The sequence below is a fragment of the Ischnura elegans genome, chromosome 4 (assembly GCF_921293095.1).
Source record: "Ischnura elegans chromosome 4, ioIscEleg1.1, whole genome shotgun sequence".
In the NCBI taxonomy this organism is placed as follows: domain Eukaryota; kingdom Metazoa; phylum Arthropoda; class Insecta; order Odonata; family Coenagrionidae; genus Ischnura; species Ischnura elegans.
The window spans coordinates 18,160,023-18,186,344 of NC_060249.1; the positions used below are offsets into that span (position 1 = coordinate 18,160,023).

Genomic DNA, 26,322 nt, shown 5'->3' on the forward strand with positions numbered 1-26,322 from the left:
AAATTAAAGATTACATATTTATTAATATCATGGCAGTTAGTCATTTGAGTAATTGAGATGAGTCATTTTTCAAAAATCCCCCCCTCCGGTTGCCTGGGTGGGGGGGTAGACCTCCCCCAAGGTCCCTCCATCCCCCCCAAAGCATATTCCTAGTTACACTACTGCTCTAGGGCTTATATGATTGCTGATTGACTCAAATAACCGTAACAGGTACATATTACCGTCGAAAATGGTAGATGGGATCACGAGAGGAAGATAAGGGAAATAGATTGTAATGCAGGGAGATTTCAAACTACTTTTACGGAGACTTTTAATCTTATAATTTTTTCCCAGGGAGGAAAATTTTTGAAAAACATGGTACTAAGTAGAGAGTTTTAAACTAGTAATTACGACACTTTTGGTAATCGAAAAAACTTCATTTTTCAATGGAATCTTTTGTAAATTCATCATTTTTCAATATTTGGTTTTCTTTTTTGATTCAAAGTAAGTGTGCTTTTATATTCCGGAACCCCACCTTGCTACTCCACTGCTGCCAGGTATAGTCCCCCCCCCCGTCACCTCTCAGGGCTATGCTCTGCATTGGTGCCAAAGCAATGTTTAGAGTTGGTCATGGTAATCCTCTTGGGGTTGGATATAAGAGACTAATATGAGGATCTACTACTACACCCCTGGCTGACAGAAATTTGGACCTGAAAATTCTGAAATCTGGAACGGCCCATCATATAATTAAAGCTACAAATTTTCATGTGTATGAGAAACTCAGTATGACCTCAGCAAAACCTAGTATCCCTCTTGGAAATTATTATTCATTGAATTCTAGGTATGTGTCCCAGAGTCACAGCTAGGAATGAAGTCTAAGGGGGGTATTTAAATAAATAAAAGATTGAAGCACTTTTCCACAAGATTTTTTAATGCGCACAATCCGTTTTGGCTCACTGATTCATCATCTGGTACAAGATGGCTCAGTCAGCATAATTGCGTTGTACGCATTAAAAATTCTTGTGGAAAAGTGCTTCAATCTTTTATTTATTTAAATATGTCTAACTTCCACCAATTGAAGCCTGAATCTGTTGAACTTCTCTAAGGGGGGTTTTAAGCGCAACTAATACTCAAGGGTTCAGGGGGTATGCAATACCGGCAGGGTATGCGGGAGGTGCGTGAGTCCTCTCCAGAAAATTTTTTAAGATAAATGGCTCAAAATGGAGACTTTTATGACTGCGTGAATAGTTTGATGTTTCAGTGGCATAGCCAGGAATTTCGTTTGGGGGGGGGGGGACCAAAAGCAGGGGGGAAAATTTTCAAAAAACAGGGAACCTAGATGAGGGTTTTAAACTAATTTTAACTCTTTTCAAAACTTCATTTGTTAAAGAAATATTGGGTATATTCATGATTTTTCAATATTTTGTTTTCTTTTATGATGGAAAATAATTGTGCTTTTATATTTCGGAGAGGGTCCGAACCCCCCGGACCCTCCCCAGGCTACGCCACAGTTTGTGGGTCATTCATCCCCCTAATATTAATAACAAAATTTTTCGCATTAAAATATTTTTATAAAAAAGTCTCCGAGCTCTGGTGGAGGGGGTTTATCCTCCAAAACCCCCCCTCGCTGCGCCATTGATGTAGCCTGCTTTTGGCCTTTCTTAATCTGCTCAAAGCAATTATGTAGCTGCACTCGGTGGGTAGTCCGTCTTAGTGGTATCCTTCTTCCTGGGGTACTTGCGAGAAATGCGGAGGGTATATTTTAACAAAATGTGGTAACTACGAAGAAAAACAATGCAAAGCTATTTTATTACATATCCATATGCAGTTTTTTTTAATTGATGTGGTTATACTGATTAATATTGACAAAATATGTTTATGTTTACTGAAAAAAGTTATAGTAATATAATAAGTTATAGCAAATTAAACGATGGAGTACGTAAGAGCCGATATATAAGACCCCCACACTGAAAGGGTTAAATAAAAACTAGAGGAATCCCCTGCTGTATTGGTGACCAACATTGAGATGATAATACCCCAGATCATGTGATCCCTGATGGATCTGATTGGCTGACTGCAGCAATAGAAGTTATTTTCATGCAGCTAATTTCGATAGGGCATTTTATTTAATTTAAATTAAATGCAAATAAGGAGAAGTACAATATTATATATAATATCTATTTATTTATTTAATCTAGCATTCCATCAACTAACCTTTTGTATTTCATACAACAATCAGGGGCTTTCAATATTTACTTCAGCCTTTGATTACTATCCAGCCAACTTAAGTACCAATTTTTTTATGTTTCTTCATAGCAATAGGGTGGTTTCCTATTATTTTTTTATTGCCTAAATCGAAAGATTATTACTCCTAAAGTACGTATTTCACACTTTTTTAATGACGATATCTATTTTTCGCGATTAAATGAAAAGTGAAAATTTTCAAGCTCGTGAAAAGGCGACGGCTAAGTATGTATGCCGGGAAAACTCCTGTGTGACGGCATTCTGATACCCGCTGCCGCAAGTGAGGTGACCTTGGGGTGAGGCTCTGAGCACTGATACGACGCAGGGTGCTAGCAGGTAGCAGAGTACCATGCTAGCTGGTAGTTCTTGGCTTAAATAAGGATTATTAATACCTCATCAAACGAGGAAAACTTTCCGACCTTAGCCAGTTTTAATAGGTGATTATTAAGACATGTTTCCCTGAGCTCTGTGCCTCATGCATGCATTGGTAACCTCAGACGATGTAAAGCTCCAATCTACTCGTATAGAAACTAGGTCCCTGTGACGTCACGTGGAGTGGCATTGCATGGGCGCCAATCTGGCCTTTTTCAATTACAGTTAAAATTGACCGTTGCCATTCGCCCAAACTGGTATTTCTAAAACCAAATAATTTGTATATTACGAATACACTAATGAACACTGGGTAATGAATCGCAATCAATGTTTTTCGTTTTCTTTGATGAAAGAAACTACCCTATAGTACGACATCGTAACCTCACATCTGACTCTCTTCTCGTGAAAAAATGCTACAGTTACTTAGATTATTACACCCCCCCCTCTGCCTATTGACATCCAACAGCAAATTTCTTCACTGCATCAAAAGTGGGTCCTTCAGATGCATTGATCTCTTGGCTTTCTTATCGCTCCACCTTCCAGCTCGCAAAACCCACAATACTGAAACTCTACACCAGTCCAAATTGAAACTGTCAATATCCCATAGACTTTTTTTACTGCTTATCTTCCCTTTTCAATTCCATCTCAAATACTTCATCCCTTGACCTCTGTGCTTCTCGCACCAATTTCAATAGCCAATTGCAAAGACTTTGTCTTTGATACTCACCTTTTGTATGCGTTGTATAAGTTAAAAATGATCGTAATTTATGAGCTTATTTTTGTACTTGTTTTTTTAAATAATATTGACATAATTTATTTTTATATAAAACCCAATGTAAAGGCCTTAGTGCTGTTTTAGTGATAAATAAATTGGTAAATAAATAAATGTTTACTTAGAGGGTGCGCCCTTCCAATAACTCAGAAAAATTGACAGAAGAGTCATCTCCTTTTCTCCTTCTCTCTGAAATGGATGAATCAATCGTGAGTTTTAATGGACTTTCTCCTTGAGGCAGCCTTGTCTGTTAGGATGAATGGCTACTTTCATTGGCATTTCTCCAAGTCCATTTATAATTGGTGGCTGACCCAACAAAGTGAGGACAAAGGGAGATATAAAATTATTATTAAGAGTACTCAAAAACTAATAATTGGAAATTATTTATTAGTGTATGTAAATGATGATGATGATATGTATTTACAATGAAATGATATAATTTTTTACAAATGCTACAGCATCCACTGATACCCACATGAAAAATAGAAAAAATGAGTTAATAGCTTTTGAAGAGGACACCAAAGAAGCTTCAGTATTACTTATATTTAAAATTTTGTGGAAGAGCCTTCTCAAGTGTCTTCTTCAAAGTAATAGTATCCACTCATTTATGCTGAAAACCAGCAATATACTTAGTGGAAAACCCACAAAAATATATACTCTTCTCATACCCTTAACTCTAGGTTTGAGCATCAAACACATGAGGAACAAAAATTTGTCTTTTATAGTATAAAATCAACATGGATTTCATGAAACGGACCAATGGTTCATACAATATATTCCCAAGATCCTAAAAAAATTAATAGAATCCAGTGGATTATTACAGGATATACATACAAATGAGGGTTTAGGATGCATCTGGAGATATATTTAAGAGGGTACATCCCTTCCTCTCACTGGTCGTAAATTTTCTTTTTTGATGACATTTTACTCCTTTGGAACTTATGGTATCATCTTGAAGTTTTCAGGGTATGTAGAAGGGAACTTTGTCAATATTTGCTTGCTTCTCAAATACCTAAAAAAATACATCTGAGGTAAAATTTAAACATTTAAGGTGCAAACATGTATTGATCATGGTCTACTTTATATACCCTGGAAATTTCAGGATAATTGCTTGAGTTTTAATAGAGTAATTTGTAAACAAAAAAGACCAGTAGAGCTGGAGGAATGCATCTTCTTAATGGGTAGCATGGCAACAATTGGGGAGATACATCCTATGGAATGCAATACACAATGGAATTATGAGGAAATGGAACCCTGAGTATCCGAAGCAACCAAGCTTCACATTGCAGATCTATTGACTTTTAACTATAGATACAAACATCATTTTCCCCGCCGAGGAATCAATTGTTCCCGGAGAGGCTTCATATAAAAATCTTTGATTAACTCTATAACTCATATTGACCCATGATATCGTATTTTACAAAATATTTGAAGATTATTGTGGTAAAAGGAATAGCACCAATGGTTTGATTAAATACAATGCACATACATAAAATTGTAACACAATGCCATTGAAGAGCTGGACATTCTCCATTTGAGCTGAGCTCAAAAAGTTGAGTCAATTATAGCAAGAGCATCCAAAGAATAAATTTTGGATTAATAAAAATTTGACTGTTTTTGTATTGTTATTTTAAGGTAAATCAAAATAAGGAGTTCGTGCTTATTACATAGAATGGCAGTTTGATCGGTGGGTTATTGCACAGAAAGAGAAAAACCAGAGGTTGCCAACCATTACATAATCTCTTCTTACTGAAGATACTTATATACTGTTCTTCAATTTTTAAAATTACTTTACTGGAGGTACCTTTATTTGCAAAAATAAAAGCTAAACATGCATCAGCATTACTAGGCTGAATTTAACATTTCCCATGCTTCAAAATAATCATTCAACTTTCATGTATATAGCATGGGAAATAAAAAGCTTACACCACTGAATATGCAACACCAACTATTAAAAATCATACCAAAATAAACAAAAATTCTGAATTTTCAATTTGAACTCCTGTTATTCTGGTACACACTTGAAATGGAGAACCAATTCAGTATACAACATGCAAACAACAATCGCAAAACACAATAGACAGGAACCTTTTCAAACATTGATTTGTAACAAATGGTTCTCTGTATTCAAATGTATGTACACTCCTTTTTACAAGGAATTTCACACAATAATGCACTCTGAGAATGCTCAGCTAATTTTCTAAGTTCTGTCCTCTCAGCCTCAAATTGTAGCAGTGCATGCCGTATTGCCATAATGGCGGCAGTGTAATATCATTGAACTTTTTAAAACATGGCATAATTAGCATCCATTGCTCACCAGTATTCACTTCTCATGCATCATGTCGCACAAGGTTCACGTTGAGAAGTCTTGTGTTCAATAGAGAAGTATTATAGCACAACCTAGAAAGAACTGCACTGACTTTTGCTTGAGCCCCTCATGAGATTTGCGATTCACCACAACTCCCTTGAATGGAATGAGAACAAGGCCAGAACTACTTGCTGCCTTGCATAGACGTCTTGCTAACCATGGAGAAGTACTCAAGCTGAAACCTTCAAGGAACCACACTGGACTTCTGCTTGAGCCCCACACGAGATTTAGAACTGCTCACAGTTGCCTTGAGGGGTGTGAGAACAACACCAGTGCTGCTTGCTGCTGCGCCCAGGGATGTTGCACCTGAAACAAGGGGCACCCTAGGGTCTTGGGGATGAGTGTGGGTGCACGACGACACCTTCCTTTGTGGTTTCGATATCTGCGTGGTCGAGAGACCTGACACGGGATATTTCTTACTGGGAGACACGCTGTATGAGTGCTTCGAAGACTTAGGAAATGCAACCAGGTTAGCTCCGGAACTGCCATTCGACGTCACCACTGAGCCCTTGTGCTCCGGCATATGTCCGCGGGGTAGGATTCTTGGTTTCTGTTCATCCTGGAAAGGATGGGGTGGGGTGGACATAAGCGATCCCTTGATGTCTGAGGGAGATCCTGCAGTCGCAGCACTGTTCCCATCGCCAGCCGAGGCCGACTCTACATGCCAAGACACAGGCCTGCCTTTCCCGAAGCCCCTGGGGTCTGCATCGCCCTGGTAACCCTCTCCCTCGCCCTCCCGCTGTCCGGGATGTTGCCCTACAAAGGCATTGGTCTGTTTGAGGAGGGAGCGGTCATTACAGAGTGCAGATATAAGTGGCAGATCGAGATTCTTGCTCTTCTCGCGCAAGGTCCGAATGTCCAGCATGCCATCCGCCTTCTTCGCCTCCTCAGAAGAGGAGGATGACGGAGACTGCTGGGGTGCAGACACAAGCGGTGGAGAGGTCTCGGGGGCAGAAGTGGTGCCATTGGCAGATGGGGCACTGGACGATGAGTTCACCTATGGGAGAGACAGGGAAGGACCCATGAGCAGGAGTGTTTGCTTCGCAGACTGACACAAAATATAACAGACATTTGAGGAGCTATACATATTCCCCAAGGTGTCAGGTATTTCCTCATAAAATGCTTAAGAATTTTCCTGCATTTCAAGCTTAGCTGGGTTACTTATTCTCTTATAAATCTGCCACTAAATAAGGTGATAATATTACTTAGGACAAGGATAGTACATCTTTTGGCGATTGAGTATTTAACTTTATTAAAAATTTAAGAGCCTACTAGCTCAACCCTTTGCCCAAACTACCGTCCCAGTTCTGCATACCAAAGTAATTTCTGCATGTGCCACATTGGGCAAATGTGCCATAGGTTGGCCATTCCCACTTTAGGGGTTACCGGCATTTTCTTAATAATGATGAAGAATTGATTTGAATTTCAAGCATGGTTGTGTAATTCACTTTTCCCCAAAGTGTATTACTATTTTTACAGGAAAATTTTAAACCAAATAATCTAACTTGAGTATATTTCATCATGTACATACATATATGAATGAACGATCTTCAAGACAATTGGGGAGCTAAATATTCCCCAGGATGTCTGGCATTTCCTCATGAAATGCTTTGTTTTTGGATATGGTGTTGGTATACAGAAAGCCATTACATAATTCTATTTAAATATGTGCTATTTCTTTCTCTTTATTATACAAACCTATTCAAAGATGCATACTTTTGTTGATTTCAAAAAGAGTTGATAAATATATAAAGTCTTTGCAAAACTTAGTAAAATGTAACTGTGACCAAAGCTTCAAGCCAGCATACTCAAAAGGTTATCTGAGAGTAGTAAAAGGACTTACCGAAGGATCATAAGGTGGTGGAGGAGGAAGTCGGTAGTACTTTCTTTCTGAAAGTACTCCTTGATGTTTGTCCATGTTGAGGATGTTGTCATCAGAACGAGTGCGGCCTAATTCCAGGTGCCCAGTGAGTGACGGGAGGGTTGGAATGTTGACCTGCATGAACTCTCCCTGATGAGCCTTGGCCATGGAAGACGGGAGCGGAGGTGGAGGTGGAGGAGGGGGAGAGGTGGAGTGATGGTCAAGCATGCCGTAGGTGAGGTTCTGTGTGGATGCTGAGTAGAAGGAGCAGGCGGGTGCAGGTGTGAGCGCGAGGCTCTGAGACGAGAGGAAGGGCCGCAGCCCTGGGAAAGGTGCCATCTCGGATATGTACGAATTGACAGTTGAGTTTGTGGACGTGGAGGCAGACGAACCACCCCCACAGGACAGGTTCTGGTTGGAGGCGTACTTGGGGGCAGGGACCACCCTGTGTTGCGGGAAGGGGACGGACGTACTGCCCGCTATGGCACTGGGCTGGGGGTGAATGACTCCGTAACCTCCACCACCCCCGACCACGCCAGAGACGTTGGGCGTGCTGCGGTACAAGACGCCCGACTTGGTGGGGCTCCTGTAAGGGGGTGGAGGGAGGTGTTGCGGCTGTTGTTGAACGGGGAAGGCGCCGTGGAAATGGTGGTGGTGGTGATGGGAGTTGTGCTGCGTGGGAGGTGGTTGCTGAAGGTTGGCCATGAGTGTGGAACCCTGCTTGGCATCCATGTACTCCTGTCGGCTGAGAGCAGGGTCCTTCATTGGATAGATGACATAGTCGACGTCCGAATAGAGTTGCTGTTTGTACTGCTCAATTTGGCTCTGGGTTACCTGTTGTATAGATAAGGCATACACTCGGTTAATGCATTAATTGCAAGTGGGAAAATTACTGATTCCTTTCTGATAAAGCACTTAATAGTACATTGCATTAACAAACTGAAGAAGGGAACGGGTTTTGTTCACATGTAATCAAAATCACAACTCTTAAAAGAATTCAGTTGATCAAAGGGGAAAGAGAAGTTACAAAATAAAAGAAATAATAAAGCCTAGGTTATGAATAAACATATTGCAGAGAAATTTGCATGATTTTTTATCCTTTGCCATTATTATCACTATGAAAAAAATTATCCCTGACACCATTCGGTTCATTGAAATTACTCACCTGGTTGGTGTACACAGTGGCGAAGGTGGGCTGAGGGGCGACAGGAGAGGAGGACGCCCCCTGCGTGGCGTGCTGTGCGAGACAAGGTGCCGCATGGTGGTGGTGATGGTGATGATGGTGCTGGTGCCTGTGACGTTGCGCCGCAAGGTACGAGGGCGGCCGGGACTGGTGCGCCAACAGCGGCGAGGGCAGAGGCGAGACGACAGGCGACACGGGCCCACGGGATGAGATGTGGTGCGACTTCTTGGTGGGCGAGTTCAGCGTGCCGCGCAACAGAGAGCTCCTCTGCGGCTTGTGGTGCTGATGCTGGTGGGTGTGGTGCCGGTGGTTGGCAGCCATCACCACCTTCGAAGCGTGAACGTCGAGGTAATTGTTGGGACCAATCACCGGGAGAATGGGGGAGTGGGCGGGAGAGGCCGTGACGGACGGCTTCATCTTGGCAGTTATGTCGTCCGCACAGCCGTTTCCCCCCATTGACAAGTGGCGGTGTGGGGAGGGCTGCAGGGCAACCCCCCTGGCGATTACAGGCGAGGCCAAGAGAGTGGCCGGGGGCCTGGGGTGGACCGCAGGAGGGTGAGTCCTTGCATCCCCTGGGGGATAAGCCCTGAGCTGTTGCTGCGCCGCAGTGGGAGAGGCAAAGCTGGGTGAGGCAGCCGATGGCACGCTGCTTGTATGTGCTGTGAGGATGCTTATGTGTGGCCTTGTGGTGATGAACCTATCAAGCAAAGGCATACTTGATGATAACATTTACAAGCAATAATGGTAGCAACAGGCTAAATCACAAGTAAACAGAATTCTGAAAAATGTCAAGCTGAGTTCATAGAGACAAAAATGTAATGTACCAGAATTTAATTCCATGTAAAACCTGTGACAGTAAAGAGTAAAATATAAAAAGCTCTTATAAAAAATTTTTTTTTTAAAACCAGCCTTTATATTTAGATTACAGGGGATGAGCAACGTTTATATATGACACAAAGCAAAAAAACTCAGTGACCCCGAAAAACCAAAAGTGACGTATTAAAAAAGTCACTATATTTATTAAATTTTCAGTGAATGGTAAGCCCCCGCCTATGTTTCAAAATGCCACCCCTATGCTTTTAAATGCCTACCCCTATGTTAAAAATGCCACCCCCCTATGTTAAAAATGCCACCCCGTAAAAACATGTTTTGGGGGGCTATAGGTTGACTGGGGGGTGGTTAAAGGGGGGTTGGAGAGAAAAAGTTATATTTTCATGTATTGTCATCGGAAATGAAGAAGTGTGCAAAATTTCAGCGTTTTTGCTTCACAGGAAGTGAGTCAAATTTCAGTTACAAGATTTGTACCAGACAAACAGACAAACAAACAGACAGGTTGGTGAGTTGATATAAAGGCTGGAAAAACAGGACCATTTCAACAATGATATGGTGAAATGCCTAAAAATAGTTTTATCACAATGGCTGCAAAATTTTCAATAAACATTAATGGGTATGCATATTACGTATCTATATTTAGTTTGCCTTGCGCTTGTGTGCTTGGTCAAAAACCAAGAATTTTAGAAAAGAAATAAACAAACCTTGCGTTGGCCTCAGCGGTGGTTGCAATTGGTGGACTGCGCAAGGAGTACGAAGACCCTGTTAGCATCATGCGGCCGTCAGGTTCATCCCCAGGGCTCGACATCCCCGACGCAACGCAAGCCATTGAGATGGACCTGGGAGCAGGGGGCTCAAGGAACAGGTGGTGCCCCCCCATTCGGGCTCCGCTGCTCTCGTCTCTGGGTGGTGGAGGGGGAGGTGTGGGGGAGGAGGCAAGGAAAGAGTCCGAGTCGTCAGTGGAATTGGAGGTGATGGGTCGCAGTGGAAGGCGCACATAGTCGCTGTCAGTGTCGAGCGTCGAACTCACCTACAAAAGATGGCAACAGTAGAAATAATTATGGATGAGCATTCACTTCTTGAAGATGGAACTGGTATCGTTAGCAAAACCAAAAAGAATTGGTAGCGAAATAATCTGCACCTTACCCAGCTTGAAAACATGTCTCGAGTGTAATATACTTAACATACCTTAGTAATGGTACCCTGAGACGAAGACATGACAAACAACTTCATGCATGAGATAACTTAAACACTAATTTGAACAGTTTCCACAATACTATAATGAATATTATTAATAAAGTTTGAAAATTATGCAATAAAATGAAACAGTTGATGAAAAATCAAAACCAAGAACAAGATCTTTATCAGGAACTGAATAGGAATAGGAACCAAACCATAATAATTGATTGTTTTCTTCGCATTATTAGCTTTGGTAAGTATCATATAAGTGATTGTGATTCAGAATGAAAATCGTTGGAAAAAGAGAGTCATGGTAAAAATTGTAGGCGGGTAGATGGGAAAGGATGGCCAGAAATGAGTTAGATGACACAGATTATTAAGGATGTACAAGAGAAGAAAAAAAGTCCCTATGAAAAGGCTAGTTGATGGGAGAGTAGAATGGAGAGGTACATCAAACCAACCTTGGGATTGCTGATATATGATGATGATGATGATAAGGATAATGATGAAAAATGACGGTCTTGTACTCACCGTGCTCCGCCTCCTCGGAGGACACCCGTATGTGTGAGCGCTCTGCACAGAGTAATCGATACTTTGCACCTCTTGGGCTGACGATGACGTCTCATCCCCTTGAGGCGCCATCTCCTCCGAGTCCTCCGCCCTCTCTCCTCCCCCCACTTCCTCTTCCTCCGTTTGAGCGGTCTCCGCTTCGCCGGGAGTCCCGCTACAGTCCGCGCTGTTCTGCGCCGTGTGTCCGAAAACCAGCTCTGAGGTGGTGCTGCATGTGCCGACCGAGAGATCAGAGGCCGTCCTTGCGTGTGGAGACCTCCTGCTCTGGTGGCGATGGCTGGTAGTGGTGGATGAGGCATTTCCCGTGCTAGTAGTCCGCTGGTGATGGTGGTGGTGGCAACAGGCGGGTGAAGGGCCCGTCGAGGAACAAGCCAACGAGAGCATCGAGTGCCCCGAGCACGAGCTGTGTGCGCTGCCAGCCCGTGTGGGGGCAGGCGTTGTTCCCGTGGGCTCCGTGGTCACAGCCGAGGATGTTGAAGGGTTGACGACAGTGGAGCAGGAGCTGGAGCACTGGCTGCCATCAGTGGGGGGTGTGGGGGCGCAGCTGGTCTTGCGTGGTGGCATTGCATTGCTGTTGGCCTCTTCATCCTCCTCTCCCTCCTCTTTATCCTTCTCCGAACTCTCCAGGATCCCATCTGAAAGGAAAGAAATCATCCCATGAGCACTACAACGGCTTTGAGTTTCATTCTCAGTGAATCATTGTGATTGGGTCAAGAAAAGCCAGGATGATATGCAGCTCAAAATGTGGGAGAGGAAGAACGTGTGAAGAATACAGTGACAAATTAACTTAAACAACTTTTGGCATATCTATAACATAACTGAACTATTTTTTCAGTATGATAGGTAAATCTAGTCAGCTCAGTAAAGTCAGTTGTGCTAGACTGAGGTGGCTTGGTCTGATAGAGAGAATGCCCAAAAATAGGGCAGTACAGAGGACACTCAGCCAGAGGCTATAAGATAGAAGATGGGGTGAAGATCAAAAGGTGGCAGGATTATTGGGAAGAGGAGCTGCAGCAAATGGGTATAAAGAGATGGTAACCTCTTGCTAATAAGAGAGATACCTGGAGAGGAATGTTTGATATGGCATGAGCTCTTTTAGGGCTGTAATGCCAGAGAGTAAAGTAAGTAAGAAATGTTATGATTTTACCCATACACTGATTTTTAAAGATGGAGCTCACTTTGGACTAAGCCTAAGGTTATTTAAGTGCTGATTTTCTTTGATGTACCATTAAAAAATATATTCATACATAGATAGTATAGAGTTGTGCTGAAAAGTGTAGGAGTTGGCCTTTAGTTTTAATGCCCCTGAAAATGGAATGATTAATATTCCAAATTGTTGGTGAAGATTTGCTGTTTCAATAAACAACTTTATAACCTGACCTTGAGAGAAACATCCCACATGTATTCTTCATAACAGTGGTGTGGTTACAATTTACTGGCTAAAACCCTTAATTCTCACATGGAGTCCACTCACCTTGGGAGTCCACTGATGGTGCTGGAGAAGGCGAAAAAGGATGTGGAGAATCTTCAATGTCTCGGAGGTGGGCAAGAGCCAGAGATTCAACTGAGGGAGCAGGTGGTGAGTTGATCATAATCTCCATTTCGAGGTCATCTACAAAGACAAAAGAATGACCATTGCAGCAATTAGTTATCAATAGTCCTAGGAGGCGATAACTAATCAACATTGATGAGGGGCAGAGACAAGGGTGGGATTGGATGGTATATAAACTCCACCATAGGGCGCTACATCCAGGGGAGGATTAAGGTCTCTAATTTGGGACACCACTTTCCTTTGCGCCTTGGTGGCAGTGGCTTAGACAGGAATTTCATTTGGGTGGGTGCGAAACCAGGGGAGAAAATTTTTGAAAAACAGGGTACTAAGTAATGGGTTTTAAAATAATTTTTACTTTTCACAATCGAAAAAACTTCATCAAAAAATATTTTGTTAATTCATGAATTTCCAATATTTTGTTTTCTTATATTAAGGTAAATAATTGTGTTTTTGTATTTTGAATGGGGGGAGAGGGGGAGTCCGGACCCCCCCCCCCCCCTGGCTACGCCACTGCTTGGTGGTATGCAATATCTATCAGCAATAATATGTCTGTTGCGACATTGAGCCTTCAGATTTAGTCCAATCATCTTTAAACAATTGTTTGTTGAGCTGGAGAAATAAAAACTTGCATTTGAGAGCCACTTTATAATTATATCTTTTAAGTTTTTACAGAAATCGCTGGGGGGCAGAATCGATTGAAGAGTAGCATGGGTCTCACCTTCGCTCTCATCAAGGCTCTGCACTCGGTCGGAGACAATGCCTGAGGTAGTGTTGGACGAGGTGTTGCTGATGACCGACACCCTCTGGTCTCCATGGCCCTTGCACTGGGAGCCGTGCGTGCCGTGAACTCGGTGGCCACCCACATGCCCAGGGAAGAGAGCGTGCCGCAAGGCATGGGCAGCAAGTGACACACGCTGGCTTGATCCCCCTCCTACCGAGCCTCGCTTCGACATTGACAACTCCAGCAGCAGTGGACACAGTTCTCGCATGCGCTTCCGTTCTGCCAAAAGATTTATTGATTAGTTTCAAATGGTTATGGGCATAGTCATGTGGGTGCCTCTTCACCCATGAACAATCTTGCAGGGGCTCAAAATAAACCTTGAAAGCCTTTACAAACTAGCAAAAAATGTACAATTTAAAATACTTAAAGTCAAAAATAAGAAATTTTCTTGTTTTTTTATGGCAAATTAAACTGTATAAAAATAATGGGAAAATTTAACATTTTAAAATTACTTTTATATTCATTGCATCACTTGCTTACACATAAAACTAAATTTATATGCTGAGCTCATAAGCACTCTTGTAACACACAAAAAATCCTGAACATAACATATGACTGAAATATCAATAATATAAGATTAGGTATGGAAGATTTTGGTTTCTCAAAAGGTTTACATAAGTTTCAGGCCGCCAGTTATTCACTTTCATATTCCTCGCAGGGTATCAAATATTTGCATATTAAACAATGGGTTGCGGGAGAAGGTACGTATTTCCCAGATCAGAAATGCAGTCAAACCTATGCTACTATTTATTATTAATACGTCACCTAATAGGCCTCAATGGAGTTACTATTACACATGTACCAATCATCTTATCCATCAGTATAATGAGATGCCACATGCTCTCACTAAAGAGCATTTGGAGTCATGTGAGACACCATATAAGGAAGGGAATGTGAATGTTTCTCAAAATAAGCAAAATCTAACTAGGATATCAAATAATATCAAGAATACCTCGTTTAAAACTTAAGTTATAACCTTGAATGTCCGGTATATATTGCACATGCCCTTACCAGCATATGCCTGAATCTCAAATAAAAAAATTATATCCGTCAATCAAAGAAAAAATATGAATGAGAGTGGTTCGTCCTCTAAATACAGTGTAACCTCAGATAGCTTGGATTCAGCACGATTCATTAGAGGCGGATTAAAATCATTGTTTTGCGGTGGCGGTTCACTACTTTCCGCAGCGCCTTGGAGGTATGCAATACCTCTAAGCAATAATGCGTCAGCTAAGACAAGTGGCTTTTGGATATTCTCCAATTATCATTAAGCTCGCGAAATGAAAACTTGTATTGGAGAGCCACCATAATGATTGCCATCTTTATGTATATTTTTTTTAGGAATTACGGGGGAGACGCCCTCATAATCCGTCCCTGTAGTTCACCGTGTATTCTCTGATAATTATATTTACATACCTTCGTCCTCGCGTCGCCGGACCTCTGCGAGGCGCGGCTGCATCGCCATGCTGAACTGGTGCGTGAGCCGACATAACAGCAGCAGGTGTTTGCTCTTCTCGTCGCTGTTGCAGTAGTATGTGAACTTCCTAGGGGTGCTACCCGGCCAATTTAGGGCACGGATCTCGAATTTCTTGCGCTGTCGCCACAAAAAAAGAAAATGTTCCAGTTAGACACGAAATTAAAAAATCCACAGAAGACTATTTTATAGGATAATGAGAGAATTAGGGACGCCCCAAGAGAAAAAAATCTTCTAATTACGTGGTGGTTCAGGAAAACACAACGGCGCCTCTACCCTGAATATGTCAAGTTCGTAACGCTAGTCTTTGGTAAACTCTGGGGTGGTGGGGAGGGCGTCACGATCAATTCAAAGTTATGTGATGTAATTTTTAACATACACACACACTCCTTGATATTTTATCTTTAAAATAACCATGACATAAGAAAGTAAATTTGTAAAAGCAGAGGCATATGAAGTAATACGGTAGCTCCATCCGGCCGGTAGCTTAAATGCTAAAAATGTTTCCTTTTTTCTGGGGAGGGCGTGCCCCCCTTATATACGTCCCTGATTCCGATAGCAATGTGATACACGCATATTGCATTACGTCTTCCCAATTTTCTTAACCCCCTTCGATATACCTAGGCCATCGCTCTTGATTTACGTCTTTACCGTGAAACCTTATCAAGTTTTTATTTATTTTTCACTGGTCGTATCATTGTTAATTACGATGCCAAGATCGCATACATGTAACACCATTTCCGGGGTGTCACGGGTGGCATTGTCAAGCTGATGTATAACAACCGGTGACATTAAAGAGTTTTATTCGTTTTCGATTACTTTGAATGCCTCCAGCAAACCGCTGGGAAGCCGGCAGCACGATCCGTTCTTTATAAGAGTCCAAATTTCCAAATTCATAATGGAAAATGTTATTGAGGCAAACTGGACGGTATCTAGTGCAACTTTGTAGAACATATAATTCACGTTGATACACAAGAAAAACCGGTGGTCCACCTGACGATGTATGGCATGCTATTTGGAGGAGGCGACCGATAGCTGAGGTAATTTGCGCCATGAGGAATGGGGTAGGTAAGGAAGGGTGGAGAAAAACCCGGCGTCGGCGTTAGCCTGCTCATAACAAAAGGCGCCAAGGGGACCAAAGCTTTACGTCCCATCCGACGGACGGAGTGTTGTCCTTGAAATGTCCTCCACACAACATTCACGCAGGGATCGAGCAGTCTCTGAAAATTCTCTACCACCGCCGGGATTTGAACCAGAATCCGTCGGGTGGGAAGCCAACACTCTAATCACCACACCAACCCGATCCCACTGACGATGTATATATGTGGAATAAAAAACCCTGAGGAAGTGCGACAAGTTTTCCTCGTTGGTTCAACGCGAATTATCAAACACTAACAGACAAAGTTTACTAAAATCACATTTCTGTTCCGGCATGGTGACTATTGAATTTAAAATTGTGAACTATTTTCCAATCAAAAGAAACAATATGAACACAAATGCTTCCGTTGGAATATAAGGCAATCAAACCCATCACGGATTTCCCACTTCTACACGAGCAGGGGGAACGTGATAGAATGATAGGCATAGTGCTTGGCGGATAATCGAAGAGTACCGAGTTCAAATCCCAGGTGAAGCCATTGGTCACCCCAAATTGAAATCCTCGAAAGGCGAGGTGGTCCAGGGAAAGAACTTTACCCTGAATGTGTGGAATTTAAATGCTAATACGCGGATATACTGAAATACATTCTGAAAATCCTTCTGTGCCATAATTTAAGACTACTGGGTACGCAAATTCGTACATTTTTCCTTGATGATAAAAATAGATATAATTTACGAAAATGAAAAGGAGACATCGTTCATTTTCGTGTATTAATTTCCACATAGTTGAGCCTAATACAATTGAACGAGATATCACTGTAAAATATTTCAAAAAGTAGGTATATCGAAATATTCAAAGAAAACATCTGAAATTATTTTGACTGATTTTTAATTTTATTTCCTTTGTAATTTTTTAACTCTCTGTACTGTCACGAACTGCTGAATTTTTACTTTTAAATAATGTTTTAAATATCTGTAAGACTAATTATTTCAAATTTCTTATGCTATAAAAGACTGACGCCATTCGATCTTATATACATGAATGTTCTTCATGCTCCACTAGACAGAATAGTCCAAGAGCATATAAATTTTATTATCATAATCCTGGTGTGCTCCACAATACCTCCACCCACATGAAAAACCTTCGGGTTAAACCCCTAAGTGATGTTGGCCTAAGAGATCTCGCCGAAAATCGCCCTTGTTTACATTTACTCGCGCAGCCGCAGCACACAAGCGACCGCCAGACGGGTGCACATGGGTCACCGTGACCTCTTGCGACCACAGGGGCGAAGCCGCGGCGGGAGGGAGGCCACGTCGTCGCATCCGGTCAACCAAAATCGGAAGTGAAGTTTCGAGGGATGTGCAACGCCGCATGTCAATTGTCTCCCCCCTCCCACTTCCGAACGCAGGGCTGCCAACAGTCGCGTCCACATCAGGCCTCAATCACAACATCATAGTTCACGCCTAAGTCCACGGATCATTTCAGCTAAATTTCTCTATGATATGGAAAAGTATAGGTTTGCTAGGACAACATCCCTCATGACACAAGATCATTTTTGTCCCGATTAGGTTCATCGCATCTAGACCGGATAGTTAACGTGTTGAATATTTCTAAAAGGCACCGAATTACCCCGAATAGCGATAACGATTTTTCCTAACGTAACAGTTATTAGGACAACATAGAAATTTTGACATAGTCTGTGAGCATGTTTTGTGGCCTGTAATACTCTTATGGATAGGTATTAAAACCAATGGCGAAACTATAGGGGGGATGCGGGAGATAGAACCCTCCACCCCGAACCATAAAAATAAAATTAAAAAAAATATTATTTGTATCGCTGCAATTCAAGTTGTTTGAAATGCTGTAAATAAGTGTTTACGTTTTCATTTAGCCTCTCTAATTTATTCATATTAGCAACTAAATTCCATAATTCATTAATTCTAACTGGTCTCTTTGATTATTACACCCACACTAGAATCAGACTGAATACCACACAAGTGTGGTGTGCCTGATCTGATCTATCTGATTCTGAACCATTCCTTACTCCAAATATAAGTCCTATTTTTGCCACTGAGCGACAAAAAGTTAATGAGAATGATTAAAGGGGGGTTTAGGTTGGTGTGGTGGCTAGAGTGTTGGCTTCCCACTCCGTGAACTCGGGTTCAAATCCCGGCGGTGGCAGAGAATTTTCAGAGACAATCCATGCTTGAGTGTTGTGTGGAGGACATTTCAAGCGCAACACTACGTCCGTCGGATGGGACGTTAAGTCGTGGTACCCTTGGCGCCTTTAGTTAGGCTAATGCCGACGACAGGTTTCTCTCCACCTTTCCTTACCTACCCTTCCCTCACGGCGCAAATGACCTAAGTTGTCGGTCGCCTCCTCCAAATACCATACCATACGATTAAAGGCCGCTGATAGATTATGCACGCTGACAATGGAAACCGAAGCCGGCAACCTAATATTTGCCTCGGCTCGTCGATGAATATGTGATGTAAGTCTTTTGGCAAGCGTGGGAAGAAAGGAGTTAAAAGATTTCAGTGGTGCTTTTCTATTCTCATCAGATCCATATCGTCGTGCTGCAGTCTGAAGAATATCTTTGGCATTTTCGAGTAAATCACTAGATCATTCATAATGGATCTACATCGGTCTGGCACGTCCCATGGTTTAAGCTGCTTCAGTATCTCGGAACCGAGATATCTGCAGTGTGCGTTGAACTTCTTAATTCTCGGTTACTACCGCGTAGGTTTCTGAGGCGATGACAATAGTTTATCGCCCTGAAGACGCTGGCAGTAGTGCCAGCAAAACTGTTGTCATCACCACAGCAACCTACACGGTGGTAATCAGAAATGAAAATGCTTCAATATCTTCTGAGGGGAGCGAGTGACCCAGTGGCTAGAGCTCTTTGCTGTGTTATTCAATCTGATCAATTCACCCAAGAGCCAAGTCCTAGTTGCGTCCTTTTTCATCAACATGCTACCCCACAAGCTGTCTCAATAGGGGTGTTAGGACACCAGCCGTTAACAAATTAAAAAAATAAACGCTTTGTCCAAGTCCCGCTTTTGGTTGAACTGAGCAGCAAAAGTTGATTTAGCTACGAAGTGAAAGAATACATTCGCAGCAAGCTTTTTCCGATCAATTACTACTTACGAGTAATTAAATGGAAAGGCTAAATTAATTTAAATTTCTCACAAAGAAGAGGAAATGGAAATATTTCTCTCTCGCAACCGTCGATTATTTTGTTTCTGGCTTCTGTTGCCTTATCGTAGTAAGCATCAACAAACGTTACAAATTGCCGCCGAAACTTCTTCCAGTTCACCGCCACATCACCGACAGTGCTCAACGCGGCCAACATTACAACTTGCGAAGCCATATTTCCTTAACTGGCAAGGACTCTAAGTATCGTCCTGTGAGCACGTACAAGTTCACTGTCTGTTTCACCGCTGCCACCATGTTTTATTACTTAAATATTTTCACAGATAGATCACATACTTTGTGGTACATTACTATCTAGCTTAGAAATCACGTGAATAGCTCTACATATAACTCCCTCTCTAGGGTGCTTAGTACATTACGAAAAAAACAAAAGAACATAATAATCTAACATAACATACTATACAACAAGTATAAATAGCTGTAGTAATTTTCAACATTTTTCAATTTGATGAACCAGTTTCAATGTTTTCTCACCATTATAAAGAAAATGCCTTAGATAATGATGCGAAAACATTGAAACCAGTTGAGCAAATTCAAAACTGTGGAAAATTACTACAGCTGTTTGAATTATTACTATCGATGAATGTCCACAAAGTGAACTCGTCGACAATCAATCTGAATCACAAATCGCACTCTTTGGAAACTTTTTTTTTTTGCTGAGATGGCAGCGAGATATCGTTTCCGAGCTGTTTCTACGGCAATCACCTTCGACTTGTAAACCAGGCTAAAGGGTGTCCGCGACTCACGTACCGACCAAGAGTTCTTTCTCTCCTCTTCGCTGCGGAAGTTTCCTCAGCAGCAAGGAGAGGGGAAAGTGTGAGGGAACGAGCAGAGAATACGTTAAGTGCAAGCTGCGCTCATATAAAATGCAACGCGATCCACTGCATGCAACTCGAAGAATACACTGTGAAAGTGTCACCGGAAACCATTCCAACCGAGCGATGTCAATCTATCGAGTGCGGATATCGACAGGGTTGTAGTGTGACGTCACATCAATCGGAGCCAGTGGCGCAGCGAGGGGGGGGGGGGGGGGGGGTTTGGGGGTTAAAACCCCCCCAGAGCTCAGAGAAATTTTTAATTTTAATCCATTTTACTTAATTGGATTGATATTACTAATAGAATAGTGTAAGGATTAATGAAATATCCCTCAGAAAGCCGTAAAACTCACCATTTTGAACCGTTTATCTTAAAATTCCGCAATTTATTAATCTCGCACCTACCACTTATCCTGGTGGGTATTCCATACCCCCCACACACACCGGTATTAGTTGCCCCTACCCCCCCCCCCCAGCCTTAATTCCCAGCTGCGCCCCTGATCGGAGCCAACATCAAACCAAATTCAGAAGATTCTGGTGTAATTGTGCGAGTACGTGAAATCGCCATCACTAATGAATCAAAATATTAGCCACTTCCTCAAAAAATAAACAGCTTCAATAGCAATCCAAGTTTAAACTTTGTGCACTAGTTTATACAAGTACATCAGGAAACTATTTTTATATTTGATTAAGAACTTTTCATTATTCTATTCCGGTTTCCTTTTCCTTTGAACGTTCTCGCCTGCCAAACAAGAGGTCGCGGGTTCGAGTCCCGCCTGGGTAGGTTTTCCCGATCCAGGGCATGGTCGTTTGTGTACGTTTAATTGTTACATTTGTTGAACACCCCGGTGTAAAATGGCCAATACGAGCTGTATCCGGTGGTTTGACAGTAAAAAAAAAAAAAATTTGCAACATAAAACTTGCAAATAGTACGCCGACGATGCCTAAAAGAATTGCGAAGCATCAGAAAGAGGCTCGGTTGATTTTTAAAAATACTGACCCATTTCCAATGATATCAATATATACCTATATCAATTCAAAAAAAGGCCCATAAATTTTCACCAGCTTCTTTTTTTTCTAATAAAAATTGAAAACTGTTCCTCCGTAAAAAGTAATATTGGCTTAAATTATTTTCGATTCTCGAGGAAATAAGTTATTACTAGGATTGATTTCGGAAATTTATATTCTTGATGATATCAATTATACATTGATAACTTTACAACGCATTATACTCGATTGAATTCAACTATACTCGACAGTGAAAAATCTCTTCCGCAAATAAATCTGCACTTATCTCCGCGCTCCAGTACTTTTGAAAACCAAATAAATACCGCCTTATTGGCACTATTGATCAAACTTCCAGGGGAAAGACCAAGGCATCCTCAATGCAATAGGATGGTTTCCTGTTATTTTTTTATTGCCTGAATCGAAAGATTATTACTCCTGGAGTACGTATTTCACGCTTTTAGATTTTTATATGACGATATCTATTTTTCGCGATTAAATGAAAAGTAAAAATTTTCAAGCGCGCGAAAACGCGACGGCTAAGTATGAATGCCGGGAAAACTCCCGTGTGACGTCGTTCTGGTTACCGCTGCCGCAAGTAAGGTGACCTTGGGGCGAGGCTCTGAGCGCTGATACGACGTAGGATGCTAGCAGGTAGCAGAGTACCATGCTAGCTGGTAGCGCTTGGCTTAAATAAGGATTATTAATACCTTATCAAACGCGGAAAACTTTCCGACCTTAGCCAGTTTTAATAGGTGATTATTAAGACATGTTTCCCTGAGCTCTGTGCCTCATGCATGCATTGGTAATATCAGACGATGTAAAACTCCTATCCACTCGTATAGAATCTAGGTCCCTGTGACGTCACGTGGAGTGGCATCGCATGGGCACCAATCTGGCCTTTTTCAAATGAGGATAAAGTTGACTCTTGCCTTTCGTCTAAACCGGTATTACTAAAACCAAATAATTTGTATATTACGAATACACTAATGGTGGGTAACGAATCGCAATCAATGCCTTTCGTTTTCTTTGATGAAGGGAACTACCCTATTTCCCAGGCCGAAAGATTTCTAACTCTCCAGCGTTCGAAATTATTTTTTTCTCCGTCCACGTGGGCGGACCGATTAGGCCGATGAACAAACCACCGAATAGCTGTCGTGCGCACCAAGAGTCCACAACTCTCTCCTAGCCAATCCATGTTCAGTGGACTCCCTTGAGTGGGAGGGATTTCGTTTGGTGCGTTCGACTTTCAGCTCCACAACACACTCATTAGTATCCATCGCAACGCAGGGGACACACACATTCACTATGGAGGGATTGTTGGTATTAGGAGAAAGCGACCGAGAGCTAAGGAAAATTGCACCACGAGGGAAGGGTTGAGACGGAAGAATGGAGAGAAACCTGGCGACGCGTCGGAATCAGCCCTCGTTCACACCTCATAACTTAGAGTAACTATGGACTTAGCAAATCAACAAGAGTGGCTGCTGGTTCTCAACGACTAAAACTGGGGTAGCTCGACTTATATAGTTAGGAAAACTCAAATGTCTCTTGAAATCAAACAGAGGTAAGGGAATAGTTTTTTCAGTTGAGAAGCATAAAAACTGCCGTAAGTTCTCCAACATCTATACGAACCATGATTGATATGCAGCTTCTGCTGTGACAGACGGTACATGTCATTATTGGTCATGTTCGCAGCAAGTCAAGTTAGGAGAGGATAAGTTGTAGTAGAGAAGACCTTAGCCATTTCTCAACGAAAGACGCCAAGGGCACAGTGGCTCAGCGTCCTATCCTAAGCAGGAGGTAATGTTATTCAAGTGCCCTACACAGGACCCCTAAGATGAGATGGCTGTGGTTTCTAAAGACATTTTCTGTTGGAGCCCAAAAGACTTCATGTGCCATCATGCATTTCAGAACTACATCCCAATTACTGGGTCATTTAGACGGCGCCGATCACGCAGCAAATTCGAAATTATCTCGAAAAGTAGAGACACAACCTTCATTAACCTAGGAAAATAGAAGATTTAAGAGGTGAAAGAGCCAAGACCCATGACGTAAAGTAACCAGAGATGGGCGAAGCAAGAAAGAAATAGTCAGTAGAAGGCATCCTACAAAAAGAAGGAACAACAAGCAGGTGACAATACAAGCGAAGAAGTAACGAAACAATTCATCACATGTAACATGTTTCTGCATGGGATCTAGGCATGGATGTTGACAGCAATAGGGAAGGGTAGCGTTGAAGCATTCGAAATAAGGTGTTGCCGAAGAATGATGACGATGAAATGGATCGAACGAGTAAATAATGAGGAAGTCCTAAGGAGAATGGGAGAAAAGAGAAGTTTTATAAAAACCCTATCAAAGACGAAATAACTTAATATGGAACATGGTGAGACGTGTTGGCCTGATGAATACAGTCATCGAAGGACGGCAAGAGAGGCAAATAACGGCCCCGAATGAGGTAAAAAATCCAAGTTATTAAAGATGTAAAAGAGAAGAATTACGTAAACAAGAAAAGGGTAACTGTTAAGGGAGCAGAATGGAGAGCAGTGTCAAATCAATCTCCGGATTGTTGACTTGCGATGGTGATTATACTACTGTGGAATTTTCTCACTTTCGGGGTTATACTGCTGGAGTGCACGCGGATTTCCCATGTTTAGTCATGGGATGGGTTCGCAAATTTGATATTTCCGGTGATTCTCCTCACGCCACTAGCTGACTTGACGGCGGGATTCCCCACAGCGGCGGTGTGGCGTACAGCGCCAAACGAGCGACATCAACAAGCCAGCATAATGAAGATCGGCACGGAACGGATCTCGGTTCGGCGTGTCTGAAGGTACTCACAAAGTGTCGCTTAAATATGCCTTACCAAGTTTGACGAAATTGTGTCATTAATAAAACCACTACTATTAACCGCGTGGTCTACCAGACGCCAGGTCATTTTCTCTTCTTGGCCCAAATCGTAATTTCATAGTTGGGAAACTCATATTCCTTGTATCTTGTTACTTTATAATTCTGATACAGTCACCTATATGATTCTATATTTTGTCACACTTATGGAATTAATTTTGATATTTGTTGTTTTCGGAGTCTGGTAGACGCCACGCCACAACTTGAGTTACAGGCTTCGTGATATTCATCTAAAAGTTTTTAAATACCTTTCTAAGTAAAACTAATAAATATTTAAAGCATTAAATTTTGATTAAGCGTCTTATTGCTACGAAATTTTTATTGTAATCAATTTAACACCTTAATAAAACTATTATTGCGAAGAATTGATCATGGGTCTCACATTATTTGAGTGAAGTTTGGCGCATAATAAATACACCGTTTGCCCCTCTGCTACCGTGCGGCGCTGGCATGTTATAACTCGTGCACGAATCGCTTATGACGCTACATTTTTGTTTTCTATTAATAACTAGTACTTTAATTTGCATGGTAGCATTTTCGTGTCCTAAGCACTCTACTAGTTTATGATCTGACCGCGTGTCGTTGACCTGTTCGCTTGGCCTGTGTCTCATGGCAAGCGAGTGCGTTTCTGATAAAGGCTAGGATGAGGGCTACATGCCTGGTGTTGAATCAACCCGTGCCAAGCACCCTGGTGTAGGCTTTCAAGGTACCTAATAGATGAGTATGAAGCGTCAGCAATCGTATTTTTCGTTTTAATCCCATGCTTATTCCATTAAGAAATACTGGGTTGCCACTATTTTGCATCACTTAACATAAGCGTACATTTATCTTGCCTTCCCCCTCTCCCGAAAATAAATCGTATGTAGAACACTGAGCGATCAACTTATCACCACTACTAACACTCAATCCATGACTGAAGCCCACACCTCAGTCGCAATAAATCTATCTCTTATCCACTGGAGGGGAGGCATCCCCTACCTTCCCCTCTTCCCACATTCCTCCGCGTGGATAAGCGCCATCCGGAGCGGATATGGAGAAAGGTATGTACCCAACAACACCCTACTCTCCGCGCCTCAAAAGGCAACACCAAATAAGACTTCCCTCTCTCTCTCTCCCAATCGATAATAAGCGTGAAATATTTTCGAGCGATGGTCTCGTCTTCAACCATGAGCATGCAGAGAATACGGACGAGCACAAAAGGCTGTTGGAAATCGCCCCACACGTGATCCAACACAATCCAAGTTTTATGTCATCGTCAGGTGCAAGCGAACATCATAGAGGAGGGCCCAATCCGTCCCGCAGAAGCTTTATTAATGTTGCCACTTTGAGCGCATTATAATCGGTTTCCCTCACGCCATAGGCCAGCGCACTTATATTTCCCAATCATACCTTTTGGGTACCTCAATTCGCAAATTTTGTTCTCCGACATAAATTTAATAACCTTCAAAAGTCGCTTTTTCGTCAAAATTCGGTTATGACTAAATGTAGGCGGCCAATTGCCGTCCTGTAAAAATGAAAAATAAAAAGCCTCAACTATTTTACAGACGAAATGATTGCATCACCAACTCCTGTAAAGCGAGTGCTACTCAGCCACTCATACTCCTCGATTATCGGCCGCACGTGGCTCGCTGTTATTTATATCCTTGTGATGGATTCCTTCCCTCAGTGAGCGATTCTACCTCAGCGAGTTAATGAATCGGCACTCTCATGACGCCACCAACTCAAGAAAATCTGGAAACAACTTTCGCGATTTTTTGAAGTTTCAAAATAATTATAATAATAATTCGTTTTTATTGGGAGAGAATTGGACCATTAAGTCCCATCTCCCACCTAACTCCTTGTCACACGTTAAACATTTGCAGAGGAATACTTTGTCAAGTTACCCCTTACATTAAATGCAGCCGAATTATAAGAAAAGAGACATAGAAGCATGCTTTAATGCAAAGAGAACAAAGCTACAATTATCAAACGTGAAAATCTGTGAATAAAAGTGGGAAAAGCCTAAGAAACTAGACTTTCGCCCTTAATGGAAAAAACCCACAGCCGGAAAACGAAACGTCCACGTAAGAAGGGGGCGTGAAAAACGAGCGAAAACCTACTGAGAAAGAGATACAATGAG

The 26,322-nt window shown here is 42.0% G+C and overlaps 1 protein-coding gene across 2 annotated transcripts in view; it reads right to left on the reverse strand.

Annotated features, from left to right (window-relative positions):
* Positions 1-4,289: 4,289 nt before the first annotated feature.
* Positions 4,290-26,322, reverse strand: part of LOC124157112 (protein expanded) — a 215,247-nt gene continuing 193,214 nt past the window's right edge. For both annotated transcript variants that reach the window (XM_046531609.1, XM_046531611.1), the window contains 8 exons: positions 15,109-15,286; positions 13,630-13,911; positions 12,834-12,971; positions 11,321-11,994; positions 10,315-10,640; positions 8,762-9,476; positions 7,579-8,430; positions 4,290-6,732 (listed from right to left, as the gene is read on the reverse strand). In XM_046531609.1, coding sequence (XP_046387565.1) covers positions 5,920-6,732; positions 7,579-8,430; positions 8,762-9,476; positions 10,315-10,640; positions 11,321-11,994; positions 12,834-12,971; positions 13,630-13,911; positions 15,109-15,286 — 3,978 coding nt within the window. In that variant the 3' untranslated portion in view covers positions 4,290-5,919. The remainder of the gene's footprint in view (positions 6,733-7,578; positions 8,431-8,761; positions 9,477-10,314; positions 10,641-11,320; positions 11,995-12,833; positions 12,972-13,629; positions 13,912-15,108; positions 15,287-26,322) is intronic.